Source organism: Oncorhynchus nerka, linkage group LG11 (genome assembly GCF_034236695.1).
Source record: "Oncorhynchus nerka isolate Pitt River linkage group LG11, Oner_Uvic_2.0, whole genome shotgun sequence".
In the NCBI taxonomy this organism is placed as follows: domain Eukaryota; kingdom Metazoa; phylum Chordata; class Actinopteri; order Salmoniformes; family Salmonidae; genus Oncorhynchus; species Oncorhynchus nerka.
The window spans coordinates 28,087,144-28,106,698 of NC_088406.1; the positions used below are offsets into that span (position 1 = coordinate 28,087,144).

The following is a 19,555-nucleotide window of genomic DNA, read 5'->3' on the forward strand; positions in this document are numbered from 1 at the left end:
ACAAACAGGTAGTGATGTATGTTAATTTTATTTTTCTACTGCAAAAAAATAGTTTAACACACTGCCAGTGTTTTATAACCCCATTGCTCAAGTGAGCTGGGCATTCTGAAGATGCAAGACACTAATAATAAATCAAATCAAAGCAGGTAGGCTTATGCCTACAGTTACAGTAGCTGGTCTAGTCTGGCATGCTGTGTACTACACTTGATTAGGCCTACTTACCTTTTGTTGAAATGAAGGATTATTCAAAGTTCTCTCGAAAAGCAGTAGGCAATATACTCCCTAAACTCTTTGTTTTGCATTTATCTTAGGCTACCTGCTGATTTTGAAAATATAAAAGGACATTTTTGGTGTGTGTTTAGCTATTTTCAGAAATGAAAGTGCATTATTTCCATGGCCATCCAAGGTCTTGGATTGATTGGCACTGGCTTAGGACAGGCGATCATGACTGAGGCCATGACATTGGTGCCACATGGCCTTAATGCTTCCTACCCTGCATACATGATTCCCAGGGTGTCACTACCCTCAGGCCTCTACCCCACCCCCATGAGCCCGGAGTCCCACTACCCTCAGGCCTCTACCCCGCCCCATGAGCTCCGGAGTCCCACTACCCTCAGGCCTCTACCCCGCCCCATGATTCCCGGAGTCCCACTACCCCCAGGCCTTGTGCCCCCTCAGGCTCTTGTGCTGATGCCTGCCCTTCTCAGACCACTAGCCTGCCATCCAGGATTGGAATAACTGACTCAGATCGACTAGCTCCTCGACCACCAGAAAGTTAATCTGGCTGAAGTGGTTCTGGACTGGTGAGTGAATACTAACTACCTTGTAAAGAACAGTGTCGGGCAGCAAGTGTTTGCTGTAGCAGAGGAGAATGACTGCTGCACTCTACAGTTCTGCGGCCCCGGCCTTTACTTTTCACCCTTCACATCCAGGACAACCTGGGACAGGAAGCAATGACCCTGATACACCCTTTGAGGTGCGACTCCTGCTGCTTCCCCTGCTACCTGCAAGAGCTGGAGGTGCAGAATCCCTCTGGTAACCCCATAGGGTACGTGGTGCAGAACTGGCACCCTTTCTACACTAAACTCACCATGCAGATTGAGAGGAGTCCCTGGATGAGAAAACGTGGTGGGGAAGATCAGTAAGAAATGAGTTGGATTGCTGCAGGAAGTTGTCAAGATGCAGATAACTTTGTAATCTCATTCCCTATGGAACTGGAAGTGAAGATGAAGGCTGTGTTGCTGGGAGCCTGCTTCCCCATCGACTTTATGAAAATAAATAACTTAAAATCCCAAATGAACTTTTACTCCCACACTTTCTACTCTTAATGGACTATGAGAACCCTTGGGTGTGAAATAAATCAATGAGAATATTGATGGGGGATTTACTGACAATTGTTTCCTATCCTCTCTGTAAGGTTTTTGTGCATACTGAAAGTGTTTTTTTACTGGACTCTATTTTTCTTATGTATAATTTATCATAGGTGCACCTTCTAGGTAGGCTACAGTAATACAATCGATTAATTAAAAGGAAATGTACAAAGCTGCAGACATTAGAATGCACATCATTTCAGTACCATGGACAGCGTGATGACAATAGCAGTGTTATACTATTTTTTTCTACTTTGGGATTTTTTTATACCAAAGTTATTGCCAGACTTCTAAAACAAAGCCCTCAATAGAAACTGCCAATAGGTACACAACACTGTTACTTTGGAGGACATTTTCATTGAGCAAAAGAATTGTGCAATCAGGACCAAACTGTGTTATAGTCTTCCAGTGTGATGTCATTTGAAACCTTTCTATGTGCCTTATAAGGAGGCGATTAATTAACTAGAGTTCAGTAAACTGAGCAATACACATAAATAGTCACAGATTTATAACGCATGATTGTTGAACAAGAAAGGTTGCTTCGGTAAAGTTACAAATTCTGTCAGGTACCAAATTCTCTACTCTGTGTGGTGCAAGGTGACACCTCAAAGCCGCTGCAGAGTCTGGTAGAGTGATAAACTACCCTAAGTGTGTGGAAGGGCCTGGGGAGAGGCCACTGCTAAGGACCATAGGTAAGAGGAGTCTCAGGGTACATAGGCTCTGGAATCAAGGTTGATGTCCGCACTAAAGACTTTATTTGAAACTCATAATTAAAATAACACACTTTCAGTTAACAACTTATGATTTAGCAAACAAAGGACAACGGAACATAGTAACCCTGCTTTTCAGTGAATATATGCAGCAGGTAATATCCCAGATGATCTCTTTAACATTCTATTAACTTCAAATTTCAACATGCTTTACATTGAGCATCAATGGATGGAACATGGAAGTTGTCAACTCATACAGTTTTTGTTTAATTTTAATCCTGATGTTGTTCAGTGGGCAGAAAATGTCACCTATAGGGATGGTAATGTGATCCGTCTCCTCTACATTTCTACACTCCCAGCATCACCGCCTTCACCTTCACTGTTTCATCCAGAGACCTCACATCAAAGTTTACATCTGACCAGCATTGACAGACAACACATGCACCATGGATCTTAAGCTGGGGCTCTCTCCTCTTGTTCTGCACAGTGAGTTTGGGCAGGTAAGGGTGCCACTTCTGCACCACGTACCCTATGGGGTTACCAGAGGGATTCTGCACCTCCAGCTCTCAAATTAAAGTGTGTTATAACTTACCTTATAGTTTATGACTCTACCATGCATAATGTTTTCACTTTCCAGGCTTGCAGTTGATGCAGCAGCCAAACATAGAGGCAAACAGTTCACTGCGCATGAGCGAAGGTGTGGTGTGAATTTCCACTACTGGTAAACCGACACCACAGTGGCGGCCAGTGCTATAAGCAAAATAATCAACTGCTTAGGGCCCACCTCAATGGCCAGGGGCACCCCACAAACTGTGAAGGGGAACCCTAAACAGGATCCTGCTTAGGGACCCCAAAAAGCTTGGGCCAGTGATAAAAGTAGGCCTATTGGTAAACTGGTACCAACTGGTGCTTAATAGTGCTCGGTTGGAATGAATCCCAGATAAACAAACCAGTCACTCCTAGATTATTTACTGTGTATGTATTAATACTTTACCCACAAAATATAAAATGCTACTGCAACCAATAGAAATCTATCATCATAGAGTGATAATGTAATCTTTCATATGTGTCCAACTTGCAATAAACCCAACTGGCCAGCAGGAATCACTATTCGATATATTTTCAGTGATGTTGCATGCGTGCTGTAACCAGTCATCTAGCTAATCATATACAGTCAACGCAGCTGCTTTCTAGTGCGAGCTGCACCCATCAATACAGCTCCCTCCGATTCGAACGCACCAGTGTCAACCCACCGACACAGAGCAGAGGAAGAACACACGCAAACGGTGAGTCATCCATCATTTCATGAATATGTTAGAATATCTCAAAATGATTCGATGCACCAATTTGAGCTAAACATTGAAAGCAGAATGGCTTAGCTAGATAGCTATAGATAGAAGTCTCTCAGAAATCCCAAAATATGTTCACAGGGATGTAGCAGCTAGCTAGCCTAGTTGATAGGCTACACCAGAATGAATGTGGGCAAAGAACAGAGGCTTGGGCTGCCAGCTAATCGTGCAAGCTTACTAAAGGCATATTGGTAGTTTCAGAATATCACTTTTCTCAATAAAGTCTTGTAGCCAGGGCTTTTCTGTGACAGACAGATTTAGAGGAAATTACTTTACAGTTATAGTTAACAATGGCCTGTAAAACATTATAATTCCCAATGTGACATCAGCTAGCTGGCTAGCTAGTATTAGTAGCTTTCTCGCTTTTTGTCCTCCCTGTCCATTGAGTGAATGGGGAACGATGACACCTCACTCGCTAGCGTAGTGGAGCGTGCCAACTATTTCAGCTGCATTTCATTGTTGTAACGAAAAGCCTTGATGTAAGTGGCAAAATGATGTTCCCATAGCATCCCTGCGGTGTTGGAAAAAAAGTGTAAACATCTGTAGCAACAAGGAAGCTTGGCTATAACCACGAAAGTGTATGACATTTTTCAGCTCAGAATGAAGCTTAAGGAGCGTCATGCAGGCATATTTTTTTTGCTCACAGGATGCAAAATAGTGAGCTATATGTAACTATACCATTATTAAACATCTATTTCCATCAATATATCTTCTTATTAATGATTTAAAAAGTCACTTTCTTTTAGCTTGAAGCTTGTTTAGATGTAGGGGTCTCCTGCTGCTGGGAATTCTGGGAACATCAGATAGAACTGGAACTTTGACACCAATGACACCCAGTGACTACCAGAGTGGACTGTGTAGATTCTGACCCATTTTTAGCGCCCCATCCGTCACTGGAACAACAGTTAGGCTAAACAGTTATTTCACCTTCAACATGTCTTCTATCACTCAGGTAGAGGAGGTAGGTATAAGCCTATTTGGGTGTTTGGCTTACATTGAATGTGATTTACACATATAAAATGGAGACTGAAATATAGCTTAGGCCTAGACTACATCATTTGGGTTTGAAGCCTTAGGCTGTTTGGGATTCCGTGCAATGCTACCCGATGTAGAGGGGTAGCTCCTCTGAGGCAGAAAAATAGTAATAAAACCCAGATTTTGGGAAAGTCCTGCCTACTTTCTGCAGTATGTTGAGAGTGTCTCTTTGGCAAAAAGATCTTCCTTGATGTTTGAGCAAATGCAGCTCTAATGGAGGCTAGTGTAACAGTATAACTTTAGACCGTCCCCTCGCCCATACCCGGGCGCGAACCAGGGACCCTCTGCACACATCAACATCAGTCACCCACGAAGCATCGTTACCCATTGCTCCACAAAAGCCACAGCCCTTCAAGAACCACTACTTCAAGGTCTCAGAGCAAGTGACATCACCGATTGAAACGCTATTTAGCGCGCACCACCGCTAACTAGCTAGCCGTTTCACATCCGTTACACTAGGAATGTTGTCTATTTTGCCAAGATCACTTAAACTGTTGTTTGGTTGTGATGTGTGTAATATTTTTTACATGTTCACTTTATCGGCTAGTGTTTTGTGTGGCATGGTAATGGTCTGTTGCAAAGTCTTAAGATGTGGGTTGCTCTATCTATAGTCCTACTCAAAAGGCTTAGAAAGATGTTTGGTTTCGAGAAATAAAGATGGTGTTTATTAAATGCACAATTTTATTTTCTTCGACAAATTCCTCACTCGTCCTCTGCAACGGAAGTGATATATTGTGTGTGATCTAATTAAGCAATAAGGCATGAGGGGGTGTGGTATATGGCCAATATACCACGGCTAAGGGCTGTTCATAGGCACAGCTTTTAGCCATGGTATATCGGCCATATATCACAAACCCCAGAGGTGAGTTATTGCTATTATAAACTGGTTACCAATGTAATTAGAGCAGTAAAAATAAATGTTTTGTCATACCCGTGGTATACGGTCTGTTATACCACTGCCCAGTTTATAATTGTATTTATGAAACATAATGAGCGCTGTTTCTCATTCTGTCATGCCAGATGTGAAGGTCGACTGAAGGTGTTTTTTCTCTCCCACAGGGCATTTGAACTAGTGGCAGCTTAACCCCTTTTTGGAGGTTACGAAAGACTAGACCCACCCCCCAAAAAAACTGGACCTCTGCCTCTGTATGGAAAAATCCCCCTTGCCTGAGAAAACAGGAGCCAAACCGGTAGGACCCACTGTGTTGAGCAACACAGCAGGCACACCACCATGTTCAGTCTGATCAAAAAGGAGAAGGATGGAGGGAAGAAAGAGAAGGATAAGAAGGACAAGAAGGAGAGGATGTCTGCGGCGGAGCTGCGCAGCCTGGAGGAGATGAGCATGAGGCGTGGCTTCTTCAACCTCAAGAGAGAGTCCAAGCGGGATTCCAAGAACAAGCTGGAGATCTCCAACCCCATCCCCATCAAGGTGGCCAGCAGCCACGAGCTCAGCCTCACTGACATCGAGTCAGACGGCCTGAGCAACCGCAGTAGCATGGTGCTGGACGCAGACGGCCTGAGCGCTGCCAGCTCCACCGATGACCTGAAGGGCGAGGGGGGCGGCTGTCTGGACAAGGACCGGGGCTCGGTGCGAGACCGCGTGGCCCACTTTGGCTCGATGGCCAAGCACAACTCCTCTCAGGTCATGAAGCGCTTCTCCTTCTCCCAGAGGAGCAAAGAGGAGAGCCCCTCGGAGACCTCCACGCTCTCGGGACAGAACTCAGCTGCTCCGTCCCCGCAGGTGGAGAACAAGGTGTTCGACCCGCAGAGTAAGCACAGCCTCCAGCAGCAGAAGCTGGGGGTGGGGGTCGGGCCAGCACCTTGGCCAGTGCCGGTCAAGATGGCTCGCATCCCTGAGGTGGTGGAAAAGACCTTCCCTGCTGACCTGAGGCTCCCGGTTGTCATCCCTCCACAGTCTCCGGAGCCACGGGAGCTGGAGCTCCAGCGCCGCAACACGGGTGACTTCGGATTCTCCCTGCGCCGCACCACCATGTTGGACCGCGGAGCCGACGGAGGGGTCTACCGGAGGGTGGTGCACTTTGCAGAGCCCGGGGCTGGCACTAAGGACCTGGCCCTGGGGCTGGTGCCGGGAGACCGTCTTGTGGAGATCAACGGGGGAAACGTGGAGAACAAGACCAGGGACGAGATTGTGGAGATGATCCGTCAGTCTGGGGACACGGTGAGGTTGAAGGTGCAGCCCATCCTGGAGCTGAGTGAGCTGAGCCGCTGCTGGCTGAGGAACACAGACGGCCAGCGCCGAGAGGCCCAGGATGTAAGTTACCCCAAATCACTCCTCTACTTATCACCTAGATAGACATTCTATTCAGACCTACAACTTCTAGAGAGGCAACCCACGGGCTGGTTTGGCTCTTCTATACTGTAGGGTTGAATTGTACCCAACATATCACACTCGTTGGTGTGGGTGTGTGGAAAGTCAGTGTTGTTAAATGGTGGAGTGAGTCACCAATGCCAATGTTTTTTTTCATGTTTTAGCATGATGGGTGTTGTAACTTTGGAACTGTCTGATGGTGATCACTTTTGTTAACAAACAAGCACATTTCCCTCCCACTTCCCACACAACTTGTTTACAGGTGGCCTAACCTATGGAGTGGCCCAGACACTTAAGTCTCTCATTGTTTCCACAGCGCACTTCAACCCATGTCCAGTTTGGTTTTTGTATGAACTAACAGAAAACTCTTAGAGTAAAAAAACAATTACAGAACATATATGTTCTGTTGGGAAACGTTAGTGACGAACTTACCACAGCTCTGACGGCTTGAAGCAGCTTTTATGAGACTCTTCTTGCCATGTTTCTTCCTCTCCTTATATACCTTCTGTAATGTTTAGGTTTCAGCCATGCTTTCTTGTGGGTGTCTGGGCTTGATGTAGAAATGTCACCTTGATGTGTGCAGCCCAGCCACAGATGTTGAAGGGCAACATGGAGTGGTGGACGGAGTCGACTTCTGGCCGGACCACCCGGTTGATATCAAATGGAAGCTGTTGTGGCTAATCTTGTATTTTATGGTCTGCTTGTTGGTTTTATCAGATAAGAAGGCCGTTCTGCCCGGGCTTCAGCTTCTGTGAGCGTAGATACGTAAGCAAGTGTGGGTACGTGTGTGTTCTTCAAACACTATGTCTGCATGCTGATGTAAGTAGAAAGTGTGTCTGTGTGAACAGGCTACTGTTCGGGAACTGCTGTCCAGTTCAGAGTTCAGACAGAGGAAGTGTTGTCGAGGCAAACAACTCCAGCTGTGTGTGTGTGTGTGTGTGTGTGTGTGTGTGTGTGTGTGTGTGTGTGTGTGTGGGTGGCGGGGGGTTGGATAAGACTTCCTTAATCACATTAGGGTTAGAGAAGATGGGCCACACTTTCTTCATGCTAACTTGCAACAGTCGGAATTGAAATCTGTTTGTGATGATATCCATTTATTACACTGCTATAAAAAGTGTTTGTGTGTGTGTTCACCGTGTCCTGTAATCACTCAAGAACAGCAGACAATGTATCATGTTTGTTCAGTCATCTGCAAATAGTTATACTGCTGCATAAGTTATGTATCAATATATATATATTTTTTAATCTTTTGAAAATGATATTCCTATCCAAGAATTTTCCAACAGCTAGACCTAACCGCAGTGCTCTGAGCCAAGTCCTTGTTTGTAATCTTGTGGACTGGATGTTTGTGATGTTGGTTAGTAAGATGGTTATGTTACTGTTCCAGTGTAATAGTGGATTGTTGTGCAGCGGTGAAAAGGGTGTGTTTTGGATTGTGTGTGTGTGCAATTATGTGTGTGTCTGTATACTTGCAAGTGTGTGTGTAGTGTGGTAGGCCTTGTCCCTGATTAGGTGGCAGACAGTGGTCTGATTGCGGTCAGGGAGTGTTATGATACTTGAAGGATACTCTGTGCCTAAAAACTAGGTTTACAAAATGGTCACACATACACTACCAATTCATGACCACGTTTGTTGTCACCCAACACCACACTGCTCCTCTTGATTTTTGTATCTGACCTTCAGCCCGGAATAATTGGCTCTTTGAAGCTTAAGGGCATCAAATGGGTCAGTCTTAATGCATAGGTGAAAAGCCTACACTCTTAGAAAAAAAGGGTTCTAAAAAAGTTATTCGGTTGTCCCCATAGGAGAACCCTTAGTTGTTATTTAGTCTGTGAAAGGACATGGAATAGCAAGGCACAAGCTTGTCTTAGCACACTTGTCTAAACTACAGAGAGAAGACATGGCCGGCTACTGAGAAATTTGGAGAGATTTGAAAAACACTGGGGAAATGATCCATTCCCCCAAAATATGCTTTTCTCACAAATGGGTGACATGGTAGCACCGCAGAACCCCTCCCACTCCCCCACCCCTCCTTTCTGCCTCACTCCGGAATTTTCGGCATTGTTCTATTTTGGAATTTACCAATAAACAAAGAAGGACTTTGCTGTGCTGTTCAGTTTGAGGCCAGCCTCCCCCTTTTGTACTTTTCCTGGCTCTGCGCCTCCCTCCCTGTGTAGTGTAGGCTAACCCACTGCTGTCTCCCAGAGCAGAAACAGGGAGAGTAGATCAGAATCAGATCCCAGGCGCTGACTGACTTCCACTGCTGTGAGAGGGTTAGAGTCTCAATCTGACAGATCATGATGATGCAGTCAACACCCTGAGAAGTGTGCTTTGGAGTAGGGCTGGGAATGGCCATGGACCTCACAATACCATATTAGCAAGATACTAAGGTGCCGATACGATTTGTACTGCTTTTTAGATTTGTTTATTTGATCATTTAAAACAAGGTGCACTTGATTATGAATCATCAAGGATAAACACAAAGTTTACGACTTTCATGATAGCGTTTGGCAAGTTTGGCATATAGTGCATTGTGAAAGTATTCAGGTACCTTCACCTTTTCCACATTTTGTTACATTACAGCCTTATTATAAAATCTATTAAATATTTTTTTCCCCTCATCAATCTACACACAATACACCATAATGACAAAGCAAAAACAGTTTTTTAGAAATTTTAGCAAAGAAGGCCAGCATCCCAGAGTCGCCTCTTCACTGTTGACGTTGAGACTGGTACTATTTAATGAAGACGGGTACTATTGAGACAGGTACTATTTAATGAGGCTGCCAGTTGAGGACTTGTGAGGCGTCTGTTTCTCAAACTAGACACTCTAATGTACTTGTCCTCTTGCTCAGTTGTGAACCGGGGCCTCCCAATCCTCTTTCTATTCTGGTTAGAGACAGTTTGCACTGTTCTGTGAAGGGAGTAGTACATAGCGTTGTATGAAATCTTCCGTTTCTTGGCAATTTCTCGCATGGAATAGCCTTCATTTCTCAGAACAAGAATAGACTGACGAGTTTCAGAAGAAAGGTCTTTGTTTCTGGCCATTTTGAGCCTGTGATCGAACCCACAAATGCTGATGCTCCAGATACTCAACTAGTCTAAAGAAGGCTAGTTTTATTGCTTCTTTAATCAGAATGACAGTTTTCAGCTGTGCTAACATAATTGCAAAAAGGTCTTACATTTACATTTAAGTCATTTAGCAGACGCTCTTATCCAGAGCGACTTACAAATTGGTGCATTCACCTTATGACATCCAGTGGAACAGTAGTGCATCTAAATATTTTAAGGGGGGGGGGGGGTGAGAGGGATTACTTTATCCTATCCTAGGTATTCCTTAAAGAGGTGGGGTTTCAGGTGTCTCCGGAAGGTGGTGATTGACTCCGCTGTCCTGGCGTCGTGAGGGAGTTTGTTCCACCATTGGTCTTCTCATGATCAATTAGCATTTAAAATGATAAACTTAGATTAGCACAACACAATGTGCCATTGGAACACAGGAGTGACGGTTGCTGATAATGGGCCTCTGTATCACTATGTAGATATTCCATAAAAATAATCTGCCATTTCCAGCTACAATAGTCATTTACAACATTAACAATGTCTACACTGTATTTCTGATCGATTTTATGTTATTTTAATGGAAAGAAAGTGTTTTTCTTTCAAAAAAAGGACTCTTCTAAGTGACCCCAAACCTTTGAACGGTAGTGTATAATTTGTAGATATCGATACTTGGGAATCCCCCAATCCCTTGTTGGAGCTGTTAAGACTAAATTAATTTAGTGACTTCTTAGTTTTCTGCAATCAACCCTGCTCCGTTCCTGTCCCACATCCCTGCCAGCACTCTCCCTCTCCTCTCTCGTCTTTCAGCTGATGCCCACTCACAATACTGAGTCTTTGTTATCGCTTGTCATGTAGCTCTATCACGTAGCGAGCAGTCCTGTCCCCTAAGGGGGGGAAGCCAATTTGGAGCTTTTTGTTTGTGTCCCTCAATTGGCTGAGATTCAAGGGCCCTTGTGACACAAAGTCCTAATGAAAGGCTAATCTGCCCCAGCAAGCCGTGTTCTGGCCACATGTTGTTCTCTGGAGTTTTTGGGAGAAAAAGAAAGAATGGAGAGTGACTCTGGGACTGTGGGCCCTCCCTCCCTGGGCCCTGGAGTTGGTTTCTTCGGAAAAGCCCCTTTGAGTCACAGTGTGGATAAGATAGTTTTTTAACTAAGTGGCCGAGTGCTCTGTTTCCATCACGCAAACAGGAAATGAGGGCTTATTGAGGTGTGTGTGCGTGCGTGGGTGCGTTTCTGTGTGCGTCCCTTACTGATTTATATGTTCCTTATATGTTCCAGTCTCACTAAGCAGCAGGCCAGCTCTCCATCCCTTTGTCTTCTAAAACAAACATTAACAGCTTGTACAGTCGGGTCATCCGTTCAAGTGAAGGAGAACCAACAGAACGGTCATTTCTCAGTTCAACAAAGGCTGTAATGGAGGCACACTTCACAGGGACACAAGCAGCTGCTCTACTCTCGTCTCCAGATTTATAAGCACTCTGAAATGGCTTTCCAGACCCATGGTAATTAGACATTCAATGCAGAGTCTGTTTCATACACAACTAAAAGTTAATGAAGAAATATCCAGTGTGCAGGGCAGACACCTTAGCCGTGTGGATGAAAGACTGTTGTCAAGCCTAGAGTAGGGAACATGGGCTTGTACCACAGCTGTCCCAAGTACCGTAGGGACACAATATGGACGTATGCGCAATATTTAATTAGTTGAAAGTCACAGAGAGAAATAAGTCATTCCAGTACTTGTGCTGTTTAGGAAGTTTACTGTAACTGTATAGAAATATGTCCCCTGGAGGCTACTGTGACCCTTACAGTATGACCCTCTATCCTCCATCCTCTTGGAGCCAAGTAGCTCTTGGAGCAGGGGGGTCGGTCGGGCGCTAGGGTTGAGTAGGGGCTGAGTGTGTGGGTGTTTTTCTATTTTTAAAGTTTCCCAACATTTTTTACGTCCAACTTTCCTTGGCAGAGAATGACATGTTGAAATTCTCCTCTTCCATAGCTCAGGAATGTGAGGAGGTCAGGAGGCTGTCAGGGAGTATGCTCTGACACACACACACACACACACACACACACACACACACACACACACACACACACACACACACACACACACACACACACACACACACACACACACACACACACAGATGGTGATTTACCAGTGCCCCAGACAGACAGGAAGCTCCCAGTCAGTGGCTCATGTAGACAGGATATCCTGCAAGGAGCACCAAGATGGGGAGAAGGGATAAAGCATTGCGGTTCACAGGAACAAACAAGATACTTAGGTCTATTTTGGCCCTGGATAAGGCTGGGGGTCCACCCAGACAATGGGCTCATGTGTGAATGCATAGGATTTCATTCTCAACCTAGGCAAAATACAGCAGGTAACTTGTTTGAGGATGCCAGTTTGTAGGACTTTTAGAAACCGGATTCCTCCTCCCATGATTGACAGCTCTTGGCATCAGCTGCCCATTTCTCTAAAACAGGACTTTTTGCTCTCCCTGAGCTTCTTTCAGAGCTTAACCCAAGTCATCCTGAATTTACTGTACCTGGATCCATGTCAAACCTGAGCAATAACAAACGCCACGCCATGCCACGCCACGCCACGCCACGCCAGCATCCTGACATGTAGCCTACATCTGCTCCTCTCTCTCCTGTCTCCTCAGCAGATACCGCTGAAAACTCTACACACGCAAAAAAAACTCAGCAATCCCAACCAAGCCCAGCTGGGGTCATTTCAGTCCACAGTCCAACCCCAACCAAGCCCAGCTGGGTTCATTTCAGTCCACAGTCCAACCCCAACCAAGCCCAGCTGGGGTCATTTCAGTCCACAGTCCACAGTCCAACCCCAACCAAGCCCAGCTGGGTTCATTTCAGTCCACAGTCCAACCCCAACCAAGCCCAGCTGGGGTCATTTCAGTCCACAGTCCAACCCCAACCAAGCCCAGCTGGGTTCATTTCAGTCCACGGTCCAACCCCAACCAAGCCCAGCTGGGTTCATTTCAGTCCACAGTCCAACCCCAACCAAGCCCAGCTGGGGTCATTTCAGTCCACGGTCCAACCCCAACCAAGCCCAGCTGGGTTCATTTCAGTCCACGGTCCAACCCCAACCAACCCCAGCTGGGTTCATTTCAGTCCACAGTCCAACCCCAACCAAGCCCAGCTGGGGTCATTTCAGTCCACAGTCCACAGTCCAACCCCAACCAAGCCCAGCTGGGTTCATTTCAGTCCACAGTCCAACCCCAACCAAGCCCAGCTGGGGTCATTTCAGTCCACAGTCCAACCCCAACCAAGCCCAGCTGGGTTCATTTCAGTCCACGGTCCAACCCCAACCAAGCCCAGCTGGGTTCATTTCAGTCCACAGTCCAACCCCAACCAAGCCCAGCTGGGGTCATTTCAGTCCACGGTCCAACCCCAACCAAGCCCAGCTGGGTTCATTTCAGTCCACGGTCCAACCCCAACCAACCCCAGCTGGGTTCATTTCAGTCCACAGTCCAACCCCAACCAAGCCCAGCTGGGGTCATTTCAGTCCACAGTCCAACCCCAACCAAGCCCAGCTGGGGTCATTTCAGTCCATGGTCCAAAGTGGATAAGGGATCCAACATTTTTTCCCCCGTATGTTATTAAATGTATTAGTCAATTGTTTATGTCTGGGTTTTATGATGCACATTAGTTTAATAGCTTCATGGCTGCCGTTTCCTCTCCTCCTCTCCAGTCCTTCTAGATGTGTTGTGACTGTAGAGCAACGTTGTGAGTCAGTATGTGGATGAGGCCCAGTGCCTTTTTAATAGGCCTCTCTGGACTCGGTATAATATTCCCTGTGAGAAGAGTTGTTCTGTGACCTGTCTGGGTGGGCCCCAGGCTAGCTGGCTAGTTCTCCACAGTGGAGGTAGGAGACTGCTGAGGAGAGGAGACTCACTACCTTGTAAAGACGCAGCATGGCCTGTTACTGCAGTGGTGCCCACGGAGAGGTTGTCTAGGACTGGGGCTAGTCTCTCCACCCACAGCTGTGTACCAGATGTGGGCAACACACACAAACATACACACATGTGTATACATACTCATGCACGCAATACAAACATACATATACACACACACACTGGCTTAATCTACAGTGCATTCGGAAAGTATTCAGACCCCTTGACGTTTTCCACATTTTGTTACGTTACAGCCTTATTCTAACATGGATGAAATAAAACAAAATCGTCATCAATCTACACTCAAAGCGAAAACATAAAAATAAAAAAAACATTTTTGCATATTCATAAAAAACATAAATAGCTTATTTACATGCGTATTCAGACCCTTTGCTATGAGACTTAAAATTCAGCTCCGGTGCATCCTGTTTCCATTGATCATCCTTGAGATGTTTCTACAACATGATTGGAGTCCACCTGTGGTAAATTTAATTGATTGGACATGATTTTTAAAGGCACACACCTGTCTAGGTCCCACAGTTGACAGTGCATGTCAGAGCAAAACCCACCTGTGTCCTTTGACACTTTATAAACTAGTGACCTGCAGTGTTTGTCATTCTACCCTGATGAAGACAGCTTGTCTGTTGAAACATTGGACATTGTGCGGCTCTCCTTTTCTTTTTCAAGTGTTCTTCTCCGCTAGCCAGCACCTCGCCTAAACAGGTGTGCGTTCCTTTCGCCTCCAGAGCAGAAACCAAGCCATTCGGTCAAAGGATTGTGTCGAGGCACAGATCTGGGGAAGGGTACCAAAACATTTCTGCAGCATTGAAGGTCCCCAAGAACACAGAGGCATCATTCTTAAAAAAAGAGGTTTGGAACCACAAAGACTCTTCCTAGAGCTGGCTGCCCAGCCAAACTGAGAAATCGGGGGAGAAGGCAGCACTCCACCAATCAGGCCTTTACGGTAGAGTGACCAGACGGAAGCCACTTCTCAGTAAAAAGCGCATGAAAGCCTGCTTGTAGATGCCAAAAGTCAGCTAAAGACTCTGAGATCATAAAAAATATTATCTGGTCTGGTGAAACCAAGAGTGAACTATTTGGCCTGAAAGCCAAGCGTCACGTCTGGAGGAAACCTAGCACCATCCCTACGGTGAAGCATGGTGGTGGCAGCATCATGCTGTGGGGATGTTTTTCAGGGGCAGGGACTGGGAGACTAGTCAGGATTGAGGGAAAGATGAACAGAGTAAAATACAGAGAGATATTTGATGGAAACCTGCTCCAGAGTACTCAGGACCTCAGGCTTGTGGCTATGGATCACCTTCCAACAGGACAATGACTCTAAGCACACAGCCAAGACAGCACAGGAGTTGCTTCGGGACATATCTCTGAATGTCATTGAGTGGCCCAGCCAGAGCCCAGACATGAACCTGATCGAACATATCTGGAGAGACCTGAAAATACCTCTGCAGTGACTCTCCCCATCCAACCTGACAGAGCTTGAGAGGATCTGCAGAGAAGAATGGGAGAAACTCCCCAAATACAGGTGTGCCAGGTTTGTAGCGTCATACCCAAGAAGACTCAAGGCTGTAATCGCTGCCAAATGTGCTAAAACAAGTTTTTTAAATGTAACTAGGCAAGTCAGTTAAGAAGAAATTTTTATTTTCAATGATGGCCTGTTCAGGGGAAGAACGACAGATTTGTACCTTGTCAGCTCAGGGATTTGAACTTGCAACCTTCCGGTTACTAGTCCAATGCTCTAACCACTAGGCTACCCTGCCGCCCCAGGGTAGTACTGAATAAAGGGTCTGAATAAAATTTAATTTTTTTCTGTTTATTTAATTTGATCAATTTGCAAACATTCCTAAAAACCTGTTTTTGCAATGTCGTTATGTGGTATTGTGTGTAGACTGATGAGGGGATAAACACATTTAATCAATTTTAGAATAAGGCTGTAACATAACAAAATGTGGAAGAAGCCATACTTTCCGAATGGCATCTATGCTGAATACACCTAGAATGGTTATGGGTAATCCCTGGAGAGTCTACAGTCCCCTTTGTTGTCTTCTTCTCTGTTGTCCTGGAGAGGCCTTGTTGTTCACAGCCCTATATCCCCAGCCTGAAACAGAACAGCAGAGCATCTCCTCTGTTGTCCTGGAGAGGCCTTGTTGTTCACAGCCCTAGATCCCCAGCCTGAAACAGAACAGCAGAGCATCTCCTCTGTTGTCCTGGAGAGGCCTTGTTGTTCACAGCCCTAGATCCCCAGCCTGAAACAGAACAGCAGAGCATCTCCTCTGTTGTCCTGGAGAGGCCTTGTTGTTCACAGCCCTATATCCCCAGCCTGAAACAGAACAGCCTGAAACAGAACAGCAGAGCATCTATCCTCTGTTGTCCTGGAGAGGCCTTGTTGTTCACAGCCCTATATCCCCAGCCTGAAACAGAACAGCAGAGCATCTCCTCTGTTGTCCTGGAGAGGCCTTGTTGTTCACAGCCCTATATCCCCAGCCTGAAACAGGACAGCAGAGCATATCCTCTGTTGTCCTGGAGAGGCCTTGTTGTTCACAGCCCTATATCCCCAGCCTGAAACAGAACAGCAGAGCATCTCCTCTGTTGTCCTGGAGAGGCCTTGTTGTTCACAGCCCTATATCCCCAGCCTGAAACAGAACAGCAGAGCATCTCCTCTGTTGTCATGGAGAGGCCTTGTTGTTCACAGCCCTATATCCCCAGCCTGAAACAGGACAGCAGGACATCTCCTCTGTTGTCCTGGAGAGGCCTTGTTGTTCACAGCCCTATATCCCCAGCCTGAAACAGAACAGCAGAGCAGAGTAGAGCATCTCTGCCATAGGAACAAAACAAAAGCGCCTCACTACAGTAACGACGCACTGCCACAAACACTCCACTGACTAACTAGTGTGTCCCAGTCCCACTACTAGCCCAACCAGCTCTTCTCTAGCCATGCTGCTGTTTGTGTGCTGTTTGTTGTCAGTGTGAAGTCAGCCGAGCAGAGACGGCTTTGCTTGGGAGCGGCCTGGTGTGTTTCTGTGTACTAAACACAGCTCTGGAGGACTGGCCTGCCATGCCACTGACCCGCAACACAAAGCCTTCTGGGAACTTTCTGCCACATTCCACCACGGCCAGTTGGCCATGCTGTGTTGCTCTGCTCTGAGGCTGAGGAACAATTCCAGCAATGGTTATTATTTTGTGATTGGGCCCAAAGTTTTTTGTGGAGGGAGGGAGGAGTACAGTGGAGAGAGGGAAGAGTATAGTGGGGAGAGGGAAGAGTATAGTGGGGAGAGGGAAGAGTACAGTGGGGAGAGGCAAGAGTATAGTGGGGAGAGGGAAGAGTATAGTGGGGAGAGGGAAGAGTATAGTGGGGAGAGGGAAGAGTACAGTGGGGAGAGGGAAGAGTATAGTGGAGAGAGGGAAGAGTATAGTGGGGAGAGGGAAGAAGAGTATAGTGGGGAGAGGGAAGAGTACAGTGGGGAGAGGGAAGAGTATAGTGGAGAGAGGGAAGAGTATAGTGGGGAGAGGGAAGAGTATAGTGGGGAGACGGAAGAGTATAGTGGAGAGAGGGAAGAGTATAGTGGAGAGAGGGAAGAGTATAGTGGGAGAGGGAAGAGTATAGTGGAGAGGGAAGAGTATAGTGGGAGAGGGAAGAGTATAGTGGAGAGAGGGAAGAGTATAGTGGAGAGAGGAAGAGTATAGTGGAGAGAGGGAAGAGTATAGTGGGGAGAGGGAAGAGTATAGTGGGAGAGAGGGAAGAGTATAGTGGAGAGAGGGAAGAATATAGTGGAGAGAGGGAAGAGTATAATGGAGAGAGGGAAGAGTATAGTGGAGAGAGGGAAGAGTATAGTGGGGAGAGGGAAGAGTATAGTGGAGAGGAGGGAAGGGAGTATAGTGGGGAGAGGGAAGAGTATAGTGTGGAGAGGTGGAGAAAGAGTATAGTGGGAGAGGGAAGAGTATAGTGGGGAGAGGGAAGAGTATAGTGGAGAGGGGAAGAGTATAGTGGGAAGGGAAGAGTATAGTGGGGAGAGGAAGAGTATAGTGGGGAGAGGGAAGAGTATAGTGGAGAGAGGGAAGAGTATAGTGGGGAGAGGGAAGAGTATAGTGGAGAGAGGGAAGAGTATAGTGGAGAGAGGGAAGAGTATAGTGGGGAGAGGGAAGAGTATAGTGGAGAGAGGGAAGAGTAGTAGTGGGGAGAGGGAAGAGTATAGGAGAGAGGGAAGAGTATAGTGGAGAGAGGGAAGAGTATAGTGGGAGAGGAAGAGTATAGTGGAGAGAGGGAAGAGTATAGTGGAGAGAGGGAAGAGTATAGTGGGGAGAGGGAAGAGTATAGTGGGGAGAGGGAAGAGTATAGTGGGGAGAGGGAAGAGTATAGTGGAGAGAGGGAAGAGTATAGTGGAGAGAGGGAAGAGTATAGTGGGGAGAGGGAAGAGTATAGTGGGGAGAGGGAAGAGTATAGTGGGGAGAGGGAAGAGTATAGTGGGGAGAAGAGGAAGAGGGAAGAGTGGAGTGGGGAGGGAAGAGTATAGTGGAGAGAGGGAAGAGTATAGTGGGGAGAGGGAAGAGTATAGTGGGGAGGGAGAGGGGGAGGGAAGAGTATAGTGGGGAGAGGGAAGAGTATAGTGGGGAGAGGGAAGAGTATAGTGGGAGAGGAAGAGTATAGTGGGAGAGGGAAAGAGTATAGTGGAGAGAGGGAAGAGTATAGTGGGGAGAGGGAAGAGTATAGTGGGGAGAGGGAAGAGTATAGTGGAGAGAGGGAAGAGTATAGTGGAGAGAGTATAGTGGAGAGAGGGAAGAGTATAGTGGAGAGAGGGAAGAGTACAGTGGGGAGCTTGTTTAGAAGAAACTGTTGTCTAGTGTTTAACTTCACTAGAGAACAATATGCTCCGAAAGGCCATAGTGATCAATGAGAGAATGCTGAGTGGGTTGCAAAACGTAACAGTTAATGGGTACAGTGCAGATATATCTTCACCTTGCAGGGATATGTACTTCTTTTTCAGTCCCATCATGCAGGCCTGCAGTCCCACCCCTAATGTACTACAGAATTGTTTCAGGTTTTGTTTTCATTGTCACCTCTGGTGGATTCTGTGTAGAAGGAACAACCTAAGCTTCTTTAACCTCTATGGGATGGGTGTCCCTATACCGGGGCGGTTGTTGGATCGGTGTCCCTATACCGGGGCGGTTGTTGGATCGGTGTCCCTATACCGGGCGGTTGTTGGATCAGTGTCCCTATACCGGGGCGGTTGTTGGATCGGTGTCCCTATACCGGGATCGGTGTCGGTTGTTGGATCAGTGTCCCTATACCGGGGCGGTTGTTGGATCGGTGTCCCTATACCGGGGCGGTTGTTGGATCGGTGTCCCTATACCGGGGCGGTTGTTGGATCAGTGTCCCTATACCGGGGCGGTTGTTGGATCGGTGTCCCTATACCGGGGCGGTTGTTGGATCAGTGTCCCTATACCGGGGCGGTTGTTGGATCGGTGTCCCTATACCGGGGTGGTTGTTGCTAACGTGCGCTAATGTGACTAGAATGAGGTTGTAAGTAATATCCAGGACATAGACATGTCTATGTGCAGAAAGCTTAAATTATTGTTAATCTAACTGCACTGTCCAATTTACAGTAGCTATTACAGTGACAAAATACAATGCTATTGTTTGAAGGGAGTACACAACAACAACACTTTTATCACAGCACTTGGTTTGAAACATTCATCTCTGAAGGTAAATAATGTACTTACATTCAGTAATCTATCTCTGATTTGTCATCCTGAGGAACCCAGAGATAAAATGT

The 19,555-nt window shown here is 46.4% G+C and overlaps 1 protein-coding gene and 1 pseudogene across 6 annotated transcripts in view; both read left to right on the plus strand.

The window, feature by feature from the left end:
• The first annotated feature begins 690 nt into the window (after positions 1–690).
• Positions 691–1,328, plus strand: LOC115137749 (phospholipid scramblase 2-like; annotated as a pseudogene).
• A 1,938-nt stretch (positions 1,329–3,266) lies between these two features.
• The window catches only part of LOC115116778 (unconventional myosin-XVIIIa-like), a 168,670-nt gene continuing 152,381 nt past the window's right edge, over positions 3,267–19,555 (plus strand). For 3 of the 6 annotated variants that reach the window (XM_065024370.1, XM_065024372.1, XM_065024373.1), the window contains exons 1-2: positions 3,267–3,366; positions 5,524–6,736. In XM_065024370.1, coding sequence (XP_064880442.1) covers positions 5,696–6,736 — 1,041 coding nt within the window. In that variant the 5' untranslated portion in view covers positions 3,267–3,366; positions 5,524–5,695. The remainder of the gene's footprint in view (positions 3,367–5,523; positions 6,737–19,555) is intronic. The other 3 variants (XM_065024371.1, XM_065024374.1, XM_065024380.1) reach the window with 2 other exon arrangements.